This window comes from Neophocaena asiaeorientalis, unplaced genomic scaffold, assembly GCF_003031525.2.
Source record: "Neophocaena asiaeorientalis asiaeorientalis breed wild unplaced genomic scaffold, Neophocaena_asiaeorientalis_V1.1 scaffold524, whole genome shotgun sequence".
Classification (NCBI taxonomy): Eukaryota; Metazoa; Chordata; class Mammalia; order Artiodactyla; family Phocoenidae; genus Neophocaena; species Neophocaena asiaeorientalis.
This window is the reverse complement of record NW_020172144.1, coordinates 685,565-704,371: the sequence shown is the minus strand read 5'-3', so window position 1 is coordinate 704,371 and position 18,807 is coordinate 685,565. Positions and strand designations below refer to the sequence as shown.

Genomic DNA, 18,807 nt, shown 5'->3' with positions numbered 1-18,807 from the left:
CCCTCCCTCCCTTCCTTCCTTCCTTCCTTCCTTCCTTCCTCTCGCCTTCTCTCTCTTCATCCCACTCTCCTTACAAAACTGCAGCCTTGGTAAAATCCTGTTCTCCACCAACTTTGCTCACGTATCGGCCCAGCTGAACCTGGGTCAAGTAAAACACAAAACCACGGTGACTGTGTTCAGTTTCTGACCATTCACCTCAAGCCGGCTCTTGGTCCCTGCTGACGATTGTACTGTTCGCTCTCCGCTCTCCTGTTAGACTATTTTATGCTCTCCTCTTCCTCCCAGCCTCTGACACCGCCTTCTCCATCTTCCCTCCCAGCTGCATTGCCTAGGCTCCCACCGACTGTCCACCTTCTCTCCCCTCTGGCTGATACTTTGGGTGAACTGCCTGTTCTCCGCAAGGCTGCGGGCATCCTCTAGATGCCACCCTGCTGACTGGCTCAGTGACACCCTCCAGCGGTTTCCTCTTCTTTCTATATCATGTCTTCCTTCTCTACGGGATCGTTCCTTTTAGAATACCCAAATGCTGTTATAGCTCGCAACTTAAAAAAGAAAATTAAGAGGTCACTTGACCTCATATCCCCCGCTGACTACTGTCCCATTTCTTTGATTCCCTTTGCAGCAAATTTAGTTTTAAAAAAGACTTTTTGTACTCTGTCTTCAGTTTCTCATCTCTGCCCTTTCTTGAGCTCACTCCATTCAGCCTTTAGTTGCCATTACTCAGACAAAAGCTCAAAGGTCATCAGAGAAAATAATGATAGATGGATAATAGGTGAGATGTGATAGACACTAATCGTGATAGGATCCTTTTGCTACATTCATTCATTCAACAAGCACTTGCTGACCACCTACTATGCCACACTGTTGTAGGTATTTTACGAATATTAACTCACATAAGCTTGTAAGATGGGTGCTGTTATTACCCTCATTACACGGATGAGGAAACTGAGAAACAGAGAGATGAAAGAGTTTACCCTCTAGGCCATACATAGTATACAGTGATGACTTTTCAGCCCTCATTCTACTTGACCTACTTGCAGTGTTTACGGGTTAATCGTTCCCTCCTTCTTCAACTACGTGCTCCGCCTCATTTTCTGAACAGCACTCTCCTTGGTTTCTCCTTTTACCTCATTATCTGTTCCTCTCAGTATCTTTTGCTGATTCCTTCTCATCTCCCCTAAATAGATGCTGGAGAGCTCAGTCATCACACCTTTTCTCTATCTACACTCACTCCCTGTGTGACCCCTCCCAGTCCCATGACTTTAAATGCTATCTATACACTGTTGGCCTCTGAAATGTTGTCTCTAGCCTGGGCCTCACCCCTGAACTCTAGACTTGATATTCTCCCTGATCTCGTGACCTCATTTTCAACCATTCCCCTCCTCACTCACCCAATTCCAGCCATGCAGGCCTCCCTGCTGTTCCTAGTTATGCTAATAGCGCTCCTACCTGGGGGCCTCCGCATGTGGACCTGGCCTCTGACCGGGATGCTTTCCGGAGATACCTGCTGGGGCCCATGACCTTGCTTCCTTCAAGTCTCTGTTCAAGAGAGGCCATCTCTGCCCGTCCAACCCCAGAAGTCCCTTTTTACCTGCCTTGCTTTATTCTCCACGTGTCACCATGGGACATGCCATGTATTTGCTCATTATTCATTTTTCTCCAGAAGAGAGCTGCAGGTGGCAGAGCTCTGCAGAGCTTTGTTCTCCACTCTGTCGCCAATGCAGGGTGTATAGTAGGTGTGTAGTAAATAGCTACTGAGTGAATGAACGAAGTCATCGCAGGAAACGTACAGACAGATGCCTTTTAGAAGTCCATGTCTTTAATTTTTTTTAAGTAAATTGATTCACATTTACAAAATGAATAAAATAATAAATGCATACATAGTCATCTTTCCTCTTCCCTTAAGTTTTATGACATTTATAAATTCATCTAAAATTGTAATAAAAGATTCCAGAAGGTTTTACAGCATGTTTTCAGTTGATGATAATAGCCAGAAGTAGTTTAAATAACATTAACAGGTTATGGTTTTCCTAAAGGACCATAAAAGTTGGACTATATTTGTTTTCCAATGCCTATCAGAGAACCTGACACAATTAGGTACCTAGTAAGTGTTTGATAAATGAATGAAATTAGTGAATGAAGAGATGAATGAGTGAATATATTGAATGAATAGATAAACGGGGCAAAATCTACCTGTCTGCATTTGTATTGGGAATTACTACATGTTCAAGAATTTTAAAATGTGGCCATGGATGTGTGGGAATATGTCCTAAATCTTTCACTGCTTCTGACTCCCTGTTGATATGGAAGGCCCGAATCCAGTTCACACCATGTTTCTTAAAAATTTCTCAAATTTTATTGGAATCTATAATCAAAACCAAAATTAAAATTTATTTTTAAGTGTGTTCTATGCTCTTGTTCTCTCATTCCTACTTCTTTTTTTTTTTTTTTTGCGGTATGCGGGCCTCTCACTGTTGTGGCCTCTCCCGTTGCAGAGCACAGGCTCCGAATGCGCAGGCTCAGCGACCATGGCTCACAGGCCCAGCCGCTCCACGGCATGTGGGATCTTCCCGGACCGGGGCACGAACCCGTGTCCCCTGCATCGGCAGGCGGACTCCCAACCACTGCGCCACCAGGGAAGCCCCCTACTTCTTTAAAGTTACCTAGGAAATGCCTGGGGCAGAGTTTTGCACTCTAATCCCTTATGGGACACACAAATCACTGAATGAACACATCTATAGCTGACTTTCCACACTTGATGTGGAGGAGACCGACTAGAGGCAGCTGTGGGGAGGGGATGAGTTTTCTTCCCACCCTTGGAAATTTTAATTCTTGAGTGTGTCTTATTTTTACTGCTTCCCCAGAACCTCCCACCAGAGTCATCTTACTAGTTTCCTCCAAGAAAGTTGTATATTTGTGTGTGTGTATGTGTGTGCGCACACGTAGAGTGGGGAAGACGGGCAGTGTGGCCCCCTTGCATTCCTTTTTTTTTTTTTCTGGTACACGGGCCTCTCACTGTTGTGGCCTCTCTCGTTGCGGAGCACAGGCTCTGGACGCGCAGGCTCAGCGGCCATGGCTCACGGGCCCAGCCGCTCCGCGGCATGTGGGATCTTCCCGGACCAGGGCACGAACCCGTGTCCCCTGCATCGGCAGGTGGACTCGCAACCACTGTGCCACCAGGGAAGCCCCCCCCTTGCACTCCTAATGCATTCCTAAATGCATTGCTCCTTCCCATTGAGGCTGTTCATGTTCTCCATAAGATTGACACGTCAGAGATTTTGGTGAGATAGTTGCTGTTGTCATAAGTTTCTTACACAATTAGTTTACATACGTAGACAATGTATATGAACTGATTGATTCAAATCCGTCTTTTGTAGGGCCTGTTAGTCAAAAGGCCCCCTTAAAAAATATGAAGATAAGTGAGTAATTTAATAGTATAGCAGATAAATACAACTGCACTCTGTCAAATGCTACTGGCTTCCCAGGAATGAGTGTTATTAACCAAAGCTGGCAGAGAGGCTGGGTAAAGACTTCCTGCCCCTCCTGAGCCCCCAGCCCTCCCGTCCTACCACGTTCATAGCTTTTTCAGTGATGACTTTGCAGTTCAGACTGTCTCACTGAAGATCATTATGGAAGAGAGAAGGGTAAGACGTATTGCTGACTATTCTGTGATTAATCTATTCCACCCTGAACAAGGAAACAAATGTCTAATGATAGATGGTTAAGTTCTAGGCCTCCAAGCCCAGATCTTCTAACTAGGTCTTGGAAGTTGTTGATCTGTTAGATGTTTCCAGGACTCCCCCTGCCAAGGGTGTGTGACGTCATCTCTAATGTATCAGGAGTGGAAACAGAAATGTCCTGTTGGGTCCTCATCCTCTCGGAGTCTCCTCCAGCCGGGGGCACTTATGGCCAAAGCCTCTGTGACTTCCCTCACCAAACCCAACCGGCATGGAACCCGGCATGTCGTCTGTGCTACATCATAAATGTGGTTTTCACAGGAACAAAGAAATCTCTGGTCTTCTCTATAACTGCACCAAATTACATCTCAGAGATGACTTTTTCTTGTCATGGCATTGGTTTTCTTTCTCCAAGAGAAAGTTACCTGCCTCAGCGGCTTGAAGGGATTTCGTAGTCATAGTAACCTCGGCAGCACCCTCTCAAACCCGGGCAGGTGGCAGAGCCAGGGGTGACTGGGATCCGCTGCAGCCGCCTGAACCCTGACCGGATTCACGGTTTCGTGTGGTCAGGACCTTGGGGCTCACGTCAGCCTTTCCCACCACACTCTTGGAAACAGCGAGTGGTCCTGTCAGCAGTGCCCGTCGCACCAGGAAGGGCAAGGGCATGCGATCCAGATGCGAGGGAGGCCCGAGGCAGGGGGCGGCAGAGTGAGGGGGTTAAAAGCCTGGGGCCAGTGCCTGCCCTGGGTTCGCCCACCCACGTACACTGTGCTGGCCGGCTTGTCGGCCACCACCCAAGAGTCAGCATAGATAGAGCCTGTGCTTTTTAGAGTTTGGTGTCTCCACACTTAAGAGAAAGCGAGGTGGATGAGAGCCCAGATTAGTTTCTGGATTTAGAACACCCCGCTTGTGGTCCTGCATAGAGATTCCCAGGAGAGCGTGTGAGAAGCAAGCAGGGAGAGGGCTCAGGCCAGGGTTTCAACCTCGGCACAACTGACGTTTGGGCCTGGATCATTCTTTGTCATGGGAGTTTTTTCCTATGCAGTGTAAGACATTTAGCAGTATCCTTGGCCTCTACCTACCAGATGTCAGTAGCCCCCTCCCAGTTGTGACAGCGAAAAATGTCCCCAGGTAGTTCCAAATGTCTCCTAGGGGTCAAAATCACCAGGGGTTGAAACCACTGGATTAGGGAGAGGATTTGGTGAAAAGACATTTGCTTATACCTGTAGTCTTGGGCTATGTCCCAAGAGCCATTTATCATCGTCTTGAATTATTGTCTAGAAAAAGCGGAGGCCTGAGGTTTTCAGAGGAGTTGCAATCCATTGGCTGGCATGGAGAGCTCTGCAGGAAATGGTCAGCTGCTCTTCAAAGGCCACAGCTAGGCTTAGATACTTGAAAGGGAGAGGTATCTCTTCCTTCTTCTCCCTCCCCGTCTCTTTCTCTGTGACACTGAATCACCCGGGAGGCTTGTTAAAATGCACCCAGAGCTCCACTCCCTAGAGATTCTGATCCAGAGGATCTGGGAGGGGGCCTGGGATCTGACCTGTTCTGAACTTCCCAAGTGCAGGGGGATGGGGATCGGGTGGGGTCTGGAGGCGACACCTTGAGAAACAAGGCCCCAGAGGGATGTCAGACACAACAAATGTTCCCAGTCCTCTGAGGGCGCTAAAATCTAGCATGAAAAAGAATAAGGAAAAGAAAAAGACTTTAGCACAAAGCAAAAAGTGATAATCCGTAAGAAAGATGAAGCTAATAGATGTGGGAACCCCTTACACTGAAAAGAGACTCACTCACTCACTCATTCAACAAATACTTTCTGAGTGCCTACTCTACTTCAAGCATTGCTCTAGGCATTCGGGAGTCAGCAGTGAATAAAATAGACGAAAGTCCCTGCTCTCATTCGGTTTATATTTTGTAGGGGAGACAGTGAACAGACTTCCTAACTATAGATCATGTAGAGAGAAAGCAGAGCAGAGGGTCAGGGAATGCTGGGGGTGGCTTGCAGCTGTAATTAGGTGGTCAGGGAGGCCTCATTTACAAGGTGATATTTGACCACCATGAAGGTGGTAAGAGACAGTCAGGCACGTATGTGTAGCGGCAAGTTTTCCACGCAGAAGGAAAGAGAAGTACAGAGTCACTGAGGTGACAGTGAACATTCCCTGTGTGATCAAGGACCAGCTCAGGCTCTTGTGGCTGGAGCAGAGTGAGTCAGGGAGCAGGGGCAGGAACGGAGGTCGGAGAGGGAACGGAAGGCCAGGTCCTGCGGTGCCCAGTGCAAAGACTTTGCCTTGACCCTGACGGAAGTCGGGTGGGGATGCGGGAGGATTTTTAGCCGAGGAACGCCAGGATCAGATTTAAGACTTACAAGGATCACCCTGGCTGCTGTCTTGAGTAGACTCCAGTGGGGCAGGCGTAGAAGTTATCATTACTGTTGAAATTATGGTATGGTTTCTGCCCCCTAGGAATTTACCATGATGGTGGAGATAGAGCATGTACAACCCTAACTAACAAGGAAGTGTTTGCTAAGTGACGTGAATCACTCAGACCAGAGAAGTGTGATGGAAGCGCCTTCTGGGAGTCAGACTTCATGGACAAGTTGGGCCTTACGATGGAAAAACAAGATTTCTTTTCAGCTTAATGGGTATATGATTGACATTTAGTAAATGGTACACATCTGAAGTGTACAATTTAATATGTTTGGTCATATGTATATACCCATGAAGCCATCACCACAGTGGTGAACATATCTATTACCTGCCTCCCTCCCCCAAATTTTCTTGTGGTTTACAGGCAGGGTGGGAATTATCATCAGGGCAGTAACGTAAGCAAAGGCACAGAGATGGGAAATGCAGGGGCTTCTATGGGACAGAGGGAAACCCACCCTGCCTGTCCTGCAGGGTCACACGGGGAACCCGAAGAGAGATGTCTGACAAGACAGCTTGAAGTAAATCACATGGGGCCCAAAATACTGGGTTGCAAGGGTTAGGTCACAGGGGAACCGGCAGAAGTGTTTAAGTTTGTTGTAGTTTATGGTCAAAACAGAGTTTATCTGCTAAAATTTCATCTTTTAGAAACACCAGCAACAACATCAAAGTTTAGGTACTTTACCTTTCTGTAGTTAAGTCCAAAGAAACATAGCCAGGTAAATTTCTGCAGTGTTTCATGCATACAAAATCAATTAAAGAAAAAAGAAACATCAGGCAAATTTCATAATTAGATAATTAACAGATTCCTTAGTAACCTTATACTAATACAACTACTTACAGATCGAAAATAAATCCATTTGCCACCTGATGGTACATTATAGCCCACACATAAAAAATACATCTAATCTAGGTAGACTTTAATAATTTAAAGGTAAAATTTTAGCATGTCATACTACAGTCGTGATTAGTCCTTCATATTTGTAATGTCCAGCACATTATTTTCGTGTCATGTTGAACATGAACTTTAAAGTTAAGGAAAACATTTTAAGTAGGTGTTATGAGTCTACTCTCCCATCCTAAGCTCTTAAACTATTTATGAATGGATCCTTTTTCCCCAGCAAGATTTTCAGGTTTGAAGATAGGTTTGCTAATGTGAAGTCCTTTCTCTTTCTCCATCTCCTGGGTGGAGTCTGGCAGCTCCTTGGAGGCACCGGCCAGTTGATGGCTCTGTGATTCGGCTTGAACGATCAGCACCCGCTCTGGAGCATCACCCACTCCTGAGGGAGAAATGAGGAATACTTTTCAGCGAGAGGCATCATAGTCTCAGTCCCATGGAGATGAATGACTCTTGGATTATTTCACCTCTTAAGAGAGAAGGCTGGGAGTCATCCAGTCCATGCTCAGGGATATCAGCTCAGGAGTTCCAGGGACCCACTCTTATATTGGTTTCTTTCAAGAAGACCTGACTTCCTCTGATGTAAGAGGTGGTTAGCTGAAGATCGCAAGTTCTCTTTACCATCCCCGCACCTCTTAATTCCAAAAGTGCTTGCTAAATCCTCCTGGATATAAGTAAGCCCCAGATCATTGTTCTCATCGCCACCATCATCTGAAGTACCGAACTGGTATAAACATGGTACTGCTTTAGATACTGAGAAGTGAAACACTGATAACAATCACCACCATTATCGAGCACTCCCAAGGACCAGGACTGTGCTAAACATGTTGCATGTATAACCCTTACGTTACTCAGTAAAATAGGGACTCTTATCATTTCCCATTTTTACATTTAAGGAGACTGAAGCTTGGATAGGTCACACAGCTACTAAGTGATGGAGCCCTGTCTCGAACTGTCCATACTCGCTACCAAACGTTTTCAAAAGAATCGAGACATTGTCTGTGCCATCCAGTTGGAAAAGATGAGAGACACAGACGTAAAAAATTTCTCTGGTCATTACGAGAAACACCTCACCTATTCTTTTGAGTAATTCATTAACTTTTCTTAATCACATTAAGTTCCAATTAAAAACCGCCCTTTTCTTTTGAAGCAGATAAGTCTTACCATCTGCAACACTTTTTCACACGTTGCAGCAAGCAGCCCTATTAATTGCATCCTGCCTGCATCTGGCGCTCCCAGCAGCCTCTGGTGCTGAAGAGAATCATTCAAACTGAAGTGCATGTGCGTCTCTAATGGGCCCGCATCTCTCTGCTCGTAACCCAGGGCAGGATTGCTTAGGCTGTGCGCAGTCACTACGGTCCAGGTTAATTTGGTTTCTCATGTAGAACAACTTTGGTCTGACATTTAACATTTCTTCCTTTGACATTTTTTTTTTTTTTTTGGCCTCTCTTTGAGCTCATTATCCAGCATCTTTTACATTCATTCTTTTTTGCACGCTAGGATCAGTGCTTGTGTCCAATAATGATGAAAAGCCTGGGGTTCGGATGAGGCCTGGAAGGCCAGAAGGAAGTTTCACGTTCGTGGAGCCGGTCTGTGGGCCACCTGTGATTCCAGGGCCTGGCCCAGCTGCTGTCACTACGGTGCTGGTTGTTTGGGCTGTCTCAGGCCTCACGGGAGCAAGCTCTAATTGTAACACATCTGGTCACCTCTTTCATGCCCCTCTTCCTCCGTGTCTCTAACTTTGGAGAATGAGCCCTGCTGTGTGAGACTGAGTGAAGCACTCAGGGATTTTGAGTTTGCACCGTGTGTCAGCGAGAATGGCAGCCCGTGAGGGTGGTCACTCTTCTCTGCAAAGAGTGTTGGGATGTCATTGCTTGTGACACAGTCTTAATCTGTTCCCCGGCTTCCCTCCCAGGTTGTCATATGCCTTGTTTGTGGGTCTGGGAACTCTGAACAGCAGGAGTAAAGGATACTGATGTCTGTCAATTCCTGCTGGGTAGATTCGGTATGATGGCTGGGTGAGTAGCGTCTCATGTGAGAGACTCTTGGTTCCCCAACCCTTTGCATCCCCCTTGATCTTGCACGTCCCATCAAGCACGTGTGGACAGTGAGATACAAGATCAGGGGCTGATGAGCACGGAGGAACCCAATCTTCCTGAGGAAGGAGTTACACCCACTGGTTGGCATTTTGGGGGTATCCTTAAATTTCAGATTTTAAAGTCTCTTTTCTGCCAGTGGCTAAGTGAAATTTGTTTTTTCTCCTTCTGAAATTACCAAGGTGAAACAAACCCAGTTCTTTGGAGAGACCTTTGAATCCAAATATTTGAATGTTTCACTGTGAATGAGAATATTTGTTTTCTTGGGTTGGATTCACCTGAGCTTTGCTACCTGTTGTTTTGCAAACTTCCAATTTTGCAGTTTCCATTAAAAACAGAGGATCATTCATATTGACACCTGCCTTTGGGGACAGAACTGCTGGGAAGAATGCTCAGATTCAAGAGAAAGAAAGGACACGGATACGGAATGCAGCAGGAGGTGGGGAAGGGGCGAAGGGTGCAGACCCTCGTGTGGAAGGATTACAAGGCGTGTGAGGGTAAATTCCCTTGATCTTCTGGGAAACTGCCCGCGGTGGGGAACAAAACATTGCATTCTCAGAGTTCTAGCCATCATTCTGGGCCTCAAGGGATAGCATTTATGGAAGAAGAAAGTTTAGGAACAAAGTGGAAAGAAACTGCCTTTGAAGAACAGCTTAAATCTTGTTAAGCTTGTCACTAGAGGCCTCTAGAATAATAAACCAGGAGCAAACATCAACAGGAATTTTCACAACACATGCTGGACGCTGACTCTGGCTGTTGCTTTCCTCATAGACCCAGAGGCTTTGGGGAAATGCACTCCAAGTACTCTTTTGGCTAAAATAATCTGCAAAAAAAAATCCTGTCCTTGCAAGTGGCACGAGTGTTTATTGCCAAACAGCCCATCCCTCAGAGGATGAAGTGGGACAGAAAATAGTGAGGACACTAGTAAACAGCTTGATTTGCCTGGGCCGTAGTTCTTCTTTTCTTGCTCAGGTTCCAGAGTCTCCACCCTCATTAGCAGCCATGCCTCACGTGTTGAAAGCTGGCTGCTGGCTCTTGGAAAATAAGCATGCTACCTACTTGCTGGGTGGCGGTGGTGGCGGGGGCGGGGGGGTCTAACCCTGCTGGACCAGGTGTGTAGTATTAATCTGGAGTTTTCCTATGATGAGCTGGCCTGATGGTTAAAAAAAAATTCTTTGCATATAAATATTGTTTTCTTGGGAACTTAGGAAAAAGAGTAATAATAGATTGTATATTGAGGCAAGCGAATAGAGAATCTAGTTTTTTGTGTTTTTTTGTGTTTTTTTTTTTTTTTTTTTTTTTTTGCGGTACGCGGGCCTCTCACTGCTGCGGCCTCTCCCGTTGCGGAGCACAGGCTCCGGACGCACAGGCTCAGTGGCCATGGCTCACGGGCCCAGCCGCTCCGCGGCACGTGGGATCTTCCCGGACCGGGGCACGAACCCGTGTCCCCTGCATCGGCAGGGGGACTCGCAACCACTGCGCCACCAGGGAAGCCCGAGAATCTATTTTAATAGTTTAAGGAAGATTCAAATAAAAGGAGGATATCCAGATTATGGTTGACTCACATTAGGCTCTTTAGCCAGACAGAACAAATACAATTGGAAAACTATATTAACCCTAGAGTTGAAGGAGTTTATTTCATGATAATTTCCTAAGAAGCGACTAGCTCACTTAGACAAAATAAGTGACAGATGGACCAAAACCAACTTCATTATCGACTGTTTCAGCTTTGGTTGAATTTTTTCCAGTTATTTATCTCACAAATATTTGTTGGGCCCTTACTATGAAGTAGACACTATTCTAGACTTGGGGCAATTAAAGATGAAAAGAATATTTCCTCTTAGGGAGCTGACAGTCTAACAGACAAATAGCTCTACAAATAAAGACTACAGACAAGAAGATAGCTCTTAGAATAGAGGTGCAGGAAAGCAGGATAATGACATGATCAGATGTGCATTTTTGTTAAATCCTTTTTTTTTTTTTTGTGGAGGGAGGGTTTTAAGGTCAAGGCTAGAATCAGGGAAACCATGATGATGTGAGAAACGCTGAAAGCTTTCTCATGGCAGTGGGCATGGAGAAGAGGGACAATTCAAGAGCTTTTAGGAAGGACCATCAACCACACTTGGTGATTGGATTGGAGGGCAAGGGAGGAGACAGAGGAAGGTTCTAGACTTCTAGCCTGGGTGCCTGAGTGGATAATAATACTGTTTACTTTGATAGTGACTATTGGAATAAGAATAGGATCAGGGGAAAATAAAATTAATTTTGAATTGTCAGTTTGAAGAGTATTTATCTGGATGATGTTTTCTAGGGGGCGGTAAGGCTCAGAGTTCAGGAGAAGGGCCAGGCATGGATGGAGATGGAGAATTCCCAGTCACCGGGATACAGATGGCTATGGAAGCCGTGGGTTCAGTTGCCCTTGCCTGAGGAAGAGAGATTTAGTCATGATCTCTTAGAGCAGTGTGCCAGAAGACATGTGAGTCAATCTTTGAGAGCCATTAGATTACGAGAGCCCTAGGGAACATGGCAGGACACCTGGTTCCTGAAATGCCCCTAGAAGAAGTGGAAGAGCAGTAAAGGGATTGGAAAACCATTTTCTGGAGTTTTCTTTGTTCTTTTGTAGCAGTCACTAAGTGGGCAGATTTAGGTGTCTGCACATTTAACTTCATTTATCCCTAACCTTCCTTCTAAGAACCTTTATCCGTTTCCTAAGTGTTTTCTTGAATTCCTCTTCATGGTACACGTGGGATAATAACAATTTTGTATTATTTTTGAAAGATGAGAATCTTTTGGGCACAGAACACTTATATTGAAAGTTTAGGATGAAAATGTTGCCCAAGTGCTGTTAGCCCATTTTCAGAGGTGCTGAAATAAAAATTATGACTCTAAAAATCGAGGTTTAGCCGTTCATGGATTCCCGTTATTCCCATTTGACTATTTTCTGAAGTCACGAGATGAATCGGGATAGACAATATGAATGTGTTTGAAGCCCATGCACTAGGTAGCATGCCAGACTGCACACTTAACTCATTCCTGCTCTGAGTGCAGGTTTCTTTTGGTGCCAGCTAAACGAGAGGGCACTCCCACAGTTCTTCTTGGGTCCATGTCAGAAAAGCTCAGTAAGTGTGAGCCATCCATGATTCTGAAACCTTCTTTTCTCCCTGTTTATTACTATTCTCCCTTGAAGCAGTATTCCCTTTGTTCCAGCACTTACAGAAAGCTATGTCTGTTGACCATTCCTCTTCGAAGTTTTGAGTTGCACTGAAATATTTATAGTGTGTGTAGACCAGCACTTGAAAGGGATTTTAGTTTCCTTCTTCTTGGGTCCATGTCAGAAAAGCTCAGTAAGTGTGAGCCATCCATGATTCTGAAACCTTCTTTTCTCCCTGTTTATTACTATTCTCCCTTGAAGCAGTATTCCCTTTGTTCCAGCACTTACAGAAAGCTATGTCTGTTGACCATTCCTCTTCGAAGTTTTGAGTTGCACTGAAATATTTATAGTGTGTAGACCAGCACTTGAAAGGGATTTTAGTTTCTATAAGGTGTATCTTTTGACTGACTGAGGCCTTTTGATGATAAGAACTCACAAAAAGTTTCAGATCAAGGGTGGCTTAATTTAGGGAACACCTCTTTGACATCTGTCAGCAATTGAAGACTCATGAAAGCATTCATCTCCTCCTTCCTCTGGATGAGACAACAGTGGATTCTGGGCTCTGCCGCGGCTGGCTGTCGGGGGGGCCGTCCTGGTGGTGGGCTCAGCTCCGGCGCTCAAGGTAATTTTGTAGACCCTTCGGGAACCGGGAGGGGAGCGCTGGGCTCCATGGGTCTGAGTGTGTGCCGATTGGTCCCAGGCTAGAGGTGGCAACAAGGGGGCATGGCGTTTGGCAATCCAGGAGCCAAGTGGGTTCCCTGGAGGGTGAACTCAGAGAGAACAGGAACCGCTCTCGTGCATCCCAAGATCTGCGGCCTGGCACATTGGAGGCCAACATGCATGGCTTGTGGCAAGTCGAGCAGTAAATAGCAGTAGGCTGAGTGAGGAAGGAACTGCTTCAAGGGAGAGCAGTGAAAACCAAGAGGAAGCGAGAAAAGGAGTCCCCAGCACCAGGCTGTTCTTGTGGAGTGGATGTATCTTTTCTGCTCCAGCTGCAGATGTCAGGGTCACATCTAGATTCTACAAGGATCTACAATAAACTATGATGTGTGGATGGGACTGATCTTATTGCTGCCTTTTTTACTGTGATGATTCCTCTTGGTGATTGGGAGTAAGCGATTAATTTGAGGTTTCTTGAGACCAAATAGTTTGGTGCCTTAAAAGCATAAGCCATGGGTGGCAGATTGCTTTTGAATGCCAGTCTCTGATCTCTCACGCTGCCTCTAATTATGTAGTAGACCTGGGAATAAAAAAATGACTTACAAAACAGCTACAGGATAAAATACCATGTGGTCATTAAAAAAAAAAATCACATTTTCAAATGACATATATTGACAAGGGAAAATTCTCATTATGTGAAAAAGCAAGAGTCTATATCTTGACACATATGGGGGCCCAAATACTTCCTTTTGAATAAATGAACATTTCGTAGATGAATGTGGGAAAAGCCTTAAGTCTGGGCAAAATTATGAGTCCATTGATGAATATGGCTCTTTGTCTCTTGAAGTGGAAAATCATGGACTAGAGGTCAAGAAATCTGGTTGTAGTCCGAGCCTTTAACCCTTTTGGAGCTGTTTCCTTATCTGGAAACTGAGGTAATGGTCCCTAAGGGGCCCTTTTGGGTCCCACACATGCTGAGTTTTGATCAGGGACTCTGGACGAAGCAGCTCTCATTGAGGAGGGCGCCGCAAGCAGGTGTCATGTGGTTTGCATCGCTTCGTCAGCGAGACTTGATCACCCTTGACCTCCTATGGTTCCCCATCATTTTCTATGACCGTCTTGAGTTTCCACCTCCTGAGTCACTCCTCGCTGCTGCTGTGTAAAGAGGCCTCTTGATTTATTAATCAATTAATCAGTGCACACTGAAGAGCTGTTCAGGGTAGTTAAACAGGGAAAACAAAATGCTGGAGCCAATAATCAAGATGGATCGTAATTAAGGGTGACCCTCCCACCGCTGGTCTCCCTTCCCACCCACAGCTCATCAAACTCCAGTCAGCCCCGATGGGGTTTCCACCCCAAAAAAGCTCCAGCACATTTCGGAAGGGAAGCTTTTCTTCCAATGTCCTAAGGAAAACAGGCCTTGAGATAACCCTCATCAGTTACCTGCAGCAATTGTGGAATCTCAGAAGTTCAACCAGGTCCCCAAAATAGCATAGTGGCTCCGTCCATATATGCAGACACTGTCCTCTCCTGTCTCCATTTCCCTACACAGAGTCATGGAGTTGGAAGGACCTTACAATAAAGACAGGCCACTGCCTTACGTGACAAATGAGAGGTTCAGTGAGGCTAGGTAAGTTGTCCAAGGTCACACAGCTAATTGGCAGCAGAACCAGAACTAGAAGCCAAATATTTTGATACCCAGTTAACACACCTACTGCTTATTTCTCTGTGCAGTCTTGCTTTCCTATAAAAATTAAAGCAAAGTAGATGAGAGAAATCATCCTCATTAAATTCACTTTCTGATTTCTTTTAGATAAGGGCTTCTGAACGAAAGAGTTTTTAATAGTTTTAGATGAAGTTTCTGGGGAAAAGTATCTTGGACTGTTTATCAAGGAGACATTTTTCTTTTGATGGATCAGGATATCAGACACATGGGTACAGGCATGGCCAGCCTGCCATGGGGCCAATGGTAAACACAGTGAATCTGTAGGGGTTTGCTGGGCTGCTGGAGAGGCTAGATCTCTGGTCCAGAATCTGTTTAGTTTGGTTTTCTTCCAGTGGCACTTAGCACACGGTGTTAATGAGGCTAGGATTTTCTTAGAATAGAATCTCTGTTCTGGGTCACAAGTAGTACCTCCACCTGCTGCCAACTTTCCATAGTTCACGGGGGCCCACAATGCATTGGTCCAGAGTGACTGCACTCACCCCTGCCAGGCCCGGATGACCATTTGTGTCTACTTAATGACCACCTTGGGAGCATCCAGGTATAGCTATGATTCTTGAGTGGACACAAGGGGAAGAATCTGGAATGTTCTTATTTGACTGGCCTGGTAAGGAGGATGCTTAGAAAGCTTTTTTTTTTTTTTTTTTTTTTTTTTTTTTTTTTAAATTCCTTAAAGCCTCCACTATAAAAATCTTACATTTGTTGGGCTTCCCTGGTGGGGCAGTGGTTGAGAGTCCGCCTGCTGATGCAGGGGACACGGGTTCGTGCCCCGGTCCAGGAGGATCCCACGTGCCGCGGGGCGGCTGGGCCCGTGAGCCATGGCCGCTGAGCCTGCGCGTCCGGAGCCTGTGCTCCGCAGCGGGAGAGGCGACAACGGTGAGAGGCCCGCGTACCGCAAAAAAACAAAACAAAACATCTTACATTTGTCAAATGTGTTTGTCAACTAGGGGCTCGTCTGCCAATCTGGCTGCTCATTTCTGCTGGATGTCAGTCAAACAGTCAAACTCTTTGGGTACATCTAGGGCTTAACTCAGAAACCAGGCATCTGAATTGCGCTTACCAGCCTTGACTGATAGACTCTCCTTATTTTTTTGTCTGTGTGTTCTCCAGGACGCTGCTTTCTCGGCTGTGATTCACGACAAGCTCCAGGTCCCCAATACCATCCGGAAGGCATGGAATGACAGGGACAACCGCTGTGACATTTGTGCCACACACCTGAACCAGCTGAAGCAGGAGGCCATTCAGATGGTGCTGACCCTGGAACAGGCGGCTGGCAGTGAGCACTTCGATGGCTCACCTGACTCGCCCCCAGCCCTCTCCAACATCCCCACTCCGGTGGGGTCCCGGCACGTGGGGGGGCTCCAGCAGCCCAGGGATTGGGCCTTTGTGCCCACCTCCTATGCCTCCTCCAACTACACAGCCCTCATCACCAATAAGCATAGCAGCAAACCCAACAGCCTCGGGGTCAGCAATGGGGTGGAGAAGAAGAGTGGGTCTCCAACCCACCAGGCCAAGGTCAGCCTCCAGATGGCCACCAGCCCCAGCAATGGGAATATCCTCAACTCAGTGGCCATCCAGGCTCACCAGTACCTGGATGGCACCTGGTCCCTGTCGAGAACCAACGGGGTCACCCTCTACCCCTACCAGGTAAGTAGCCTCCGAGCAAGAAAGGGCAGGGCTGGCTACAGTTAAAGCAGAGAAGTGGGCAACACTTCCTGTCTCTACTTTGTCCTCCTGGGAACTCCCCGACTCAGAGCCTAATGTTTCCATGTAGCCCTGCTGAACAATGCTAAATAGAGATAAAATATATGAGGAATGAGTGATCCAAGATAGCACTCTGTTTCCATCGTCTCTACCCTCTGAAGGAGAGGTCGACAGCCTTCCTAATCTCTCCCAACTTGAGAGACCTTAACCCTTTTCTATTTGCAACCCACCTTAAATACTGTGGGATTAGGTAACCAACCGCGTGTTCCCCTTTTCTTATTTTCTCTTCTCAGTTATTTAAATTAGCATGTACTCTCAAGTTTCCCTATAGAAATAAGAGAGCAGGTCTTAAGTCTGCCAAGGAATCTAAAATATTTGTCTTAATCTTGCTCGTGTGAGTTTTCTGTTGGAAGAGGGTTGGCTTTACCATACGTGTTCTCTGTGTCCCTTGAGTCACTCATGTGGGAAGCAGCAGAAAGTGTTGACTGTCGCTCTGGGGTGGAGAGGGGACCAAGGTCGTAGAGTGTATTAGCTGGGGTAGGTAATTGGGGCGGCAAGTGGTCTCGAGTTGTTTCTCGCTTGTGTCCCTGTCGTATGGGGTGTTTGGTGGGTGACCTTCCACTCTGATATCGGGACCCAGCCTCCTTCATCTAGCACGTCACCCTTTTCCAGAGGCCTCAGAGTCTTCCACCAGACCTTGTACAGCCAGCCAGGAACTGGAGGAAGAGAGAGGGTGGAGGATCTCACAGGGACATGTGGGGACCCAGCCTGGAAGGGGCAAGAATTCAGTCTCCTGGTCTCACCTTCTCTCAGGGGAGTCTGGGCAGGCCGACCTGTCCATATGCCCAGGAGAAAAAAGGAACACGCTGAGTGAACACATAGCATAGTTTTTGTTTCATGGGGCAAGGGTACCGGGAAACATAACTTGAGTTATAAATGTGGCTGATAAAATTTCTGGTGCAATTCCTAGAGTGTAGAAGGGAATATAGATTGTTTCTCTTGATACCTTGAAAGAAAGTGGGGAGCGTGGATCATTATCTTAAGAAGTTAGCGTTCTTGGGCTACCAAACTCTTCATTGGCTGGATTTTGGTTTATAAAATATAGAGCACACATCATTTTGTTTAACCCCCCAGTAGGCCTGTGAGGTCGGCAGGGCAGATGTTAGATCTTTCTTTTACAGGTGGAGATCAGCATGCTTAGAGAAATGGAATAATTACCTGTGGCCACAGAGACGGTGCCAGACTAACACCAGCTCTCCCCTGCCCAGGAGAATGGCTCTCCCTGCCACAGCTGCTTCCAACTTTCTTAGCTTACTCCAGAGCAATCTCTGGTCAGCATCTCTTCCAGATATGGTTTCTTTTCAGAAACCATATGGTCTACCGAGGGAGAGGACTCCTCTTTTGACTTGTGGGCGCCTGGCTGCCACTTCACCTTTGGACAGAATTTTCTGGGTTGTAGATATAAATATTATGAGGAACCACTTGCACCCTGGTTGGGGCTTCATAGTCTAAGGCTTGAACATAACCATCTAGGGCAGGAACAGAATAGCTGCTTTCGGTTGCGGAATAATATGGTTTTTTTTTTGGTTTGTAGTTTAAAAATAGACAGTTCTGAAAATTATAAAAGAAGAATACATGTCTGTTGTAAAATAAAAATTTAAAAATATGAAACAGTTTAAGTAGGCCTTTAAAAATCAACGTCACCCAGAAATAGACTACCTAACATTTGGGTGTACTTCCTCCCAGGATTTTCTACACATGCAGTTTCTAAAATCGTGATTATGTTCAATTCTCTGATCTGCTTTTCACTTAATATACTAGGGGCATTTTCCCATGCCATTATCTACTTTTCTAAAACATGATCTTTAATGGTAGCCTAGTATTCCATTATCTAAATACTACCCATTATATGAGTATGCCCTAATTTATCTAACCAAGCATCAATTATTAGAGTTTAGGTTTTTGCTACTATAAACAAAATGCTCTGGTGCACATCCTTCTACCCAGGTCATATTTTCTACGCATCCTGGGCTGTGCTAGCCACATATTCATGTTACACGGACAACTCACGTTTCACCTTCCACCGCCCTAGAGCACTTGTAACGTGTGTCAGGTGCTAGTTAGAAGATTCAGCTGCTGCACACAGCACTGATGAGTGAGGGCAGAAGAGCTTGGAACTGGTGCCTTCATACAAAGTATTCAAAGTGTGGGGAAAGTTTGTGGAAGGGGGAGAGCTGAAGATGGAGCTTAAAAGGAAGATTAGGGAGTATTGGTACATTTAAAAAATGTGTGCAGTAATTCTTTGTGCTCCTCCTTTTTTCCACCTACCTCAGATGAAAAAGAATTTCCTGTACAATAACAAACGTTTATTAAGCTCTACCAAGTGCCAGACACTATGCTATGTGTTGGTGGGGGCTGCTGCTATGGTCTGGAATCCCAGGCTCCTGTCCTGTGGCCCTTAGGGTAGGAAGCAGG

The 18,807-nt window shown here is 46.0% G+C and overlaps 1 protein-coding gene across 1 annotated transcript in view; it reads left to right on the top strand.

Annotated features, from left to right (window-relative positions):
- The window catches only part of KIF26B (kinesin family member 26B), a 475,672-nt gene that overhangs the window by 162,992 nt on the left and 293,873 nt on the right, over positions 1–18,807 (top strand). The window contains 1 exon segment of the mRNA XM_024754522.1: positions 15,739–16,275. Coding sequence (XP_024610290.1) covers positions 15,739–16,275 — 537 coding nt within the window.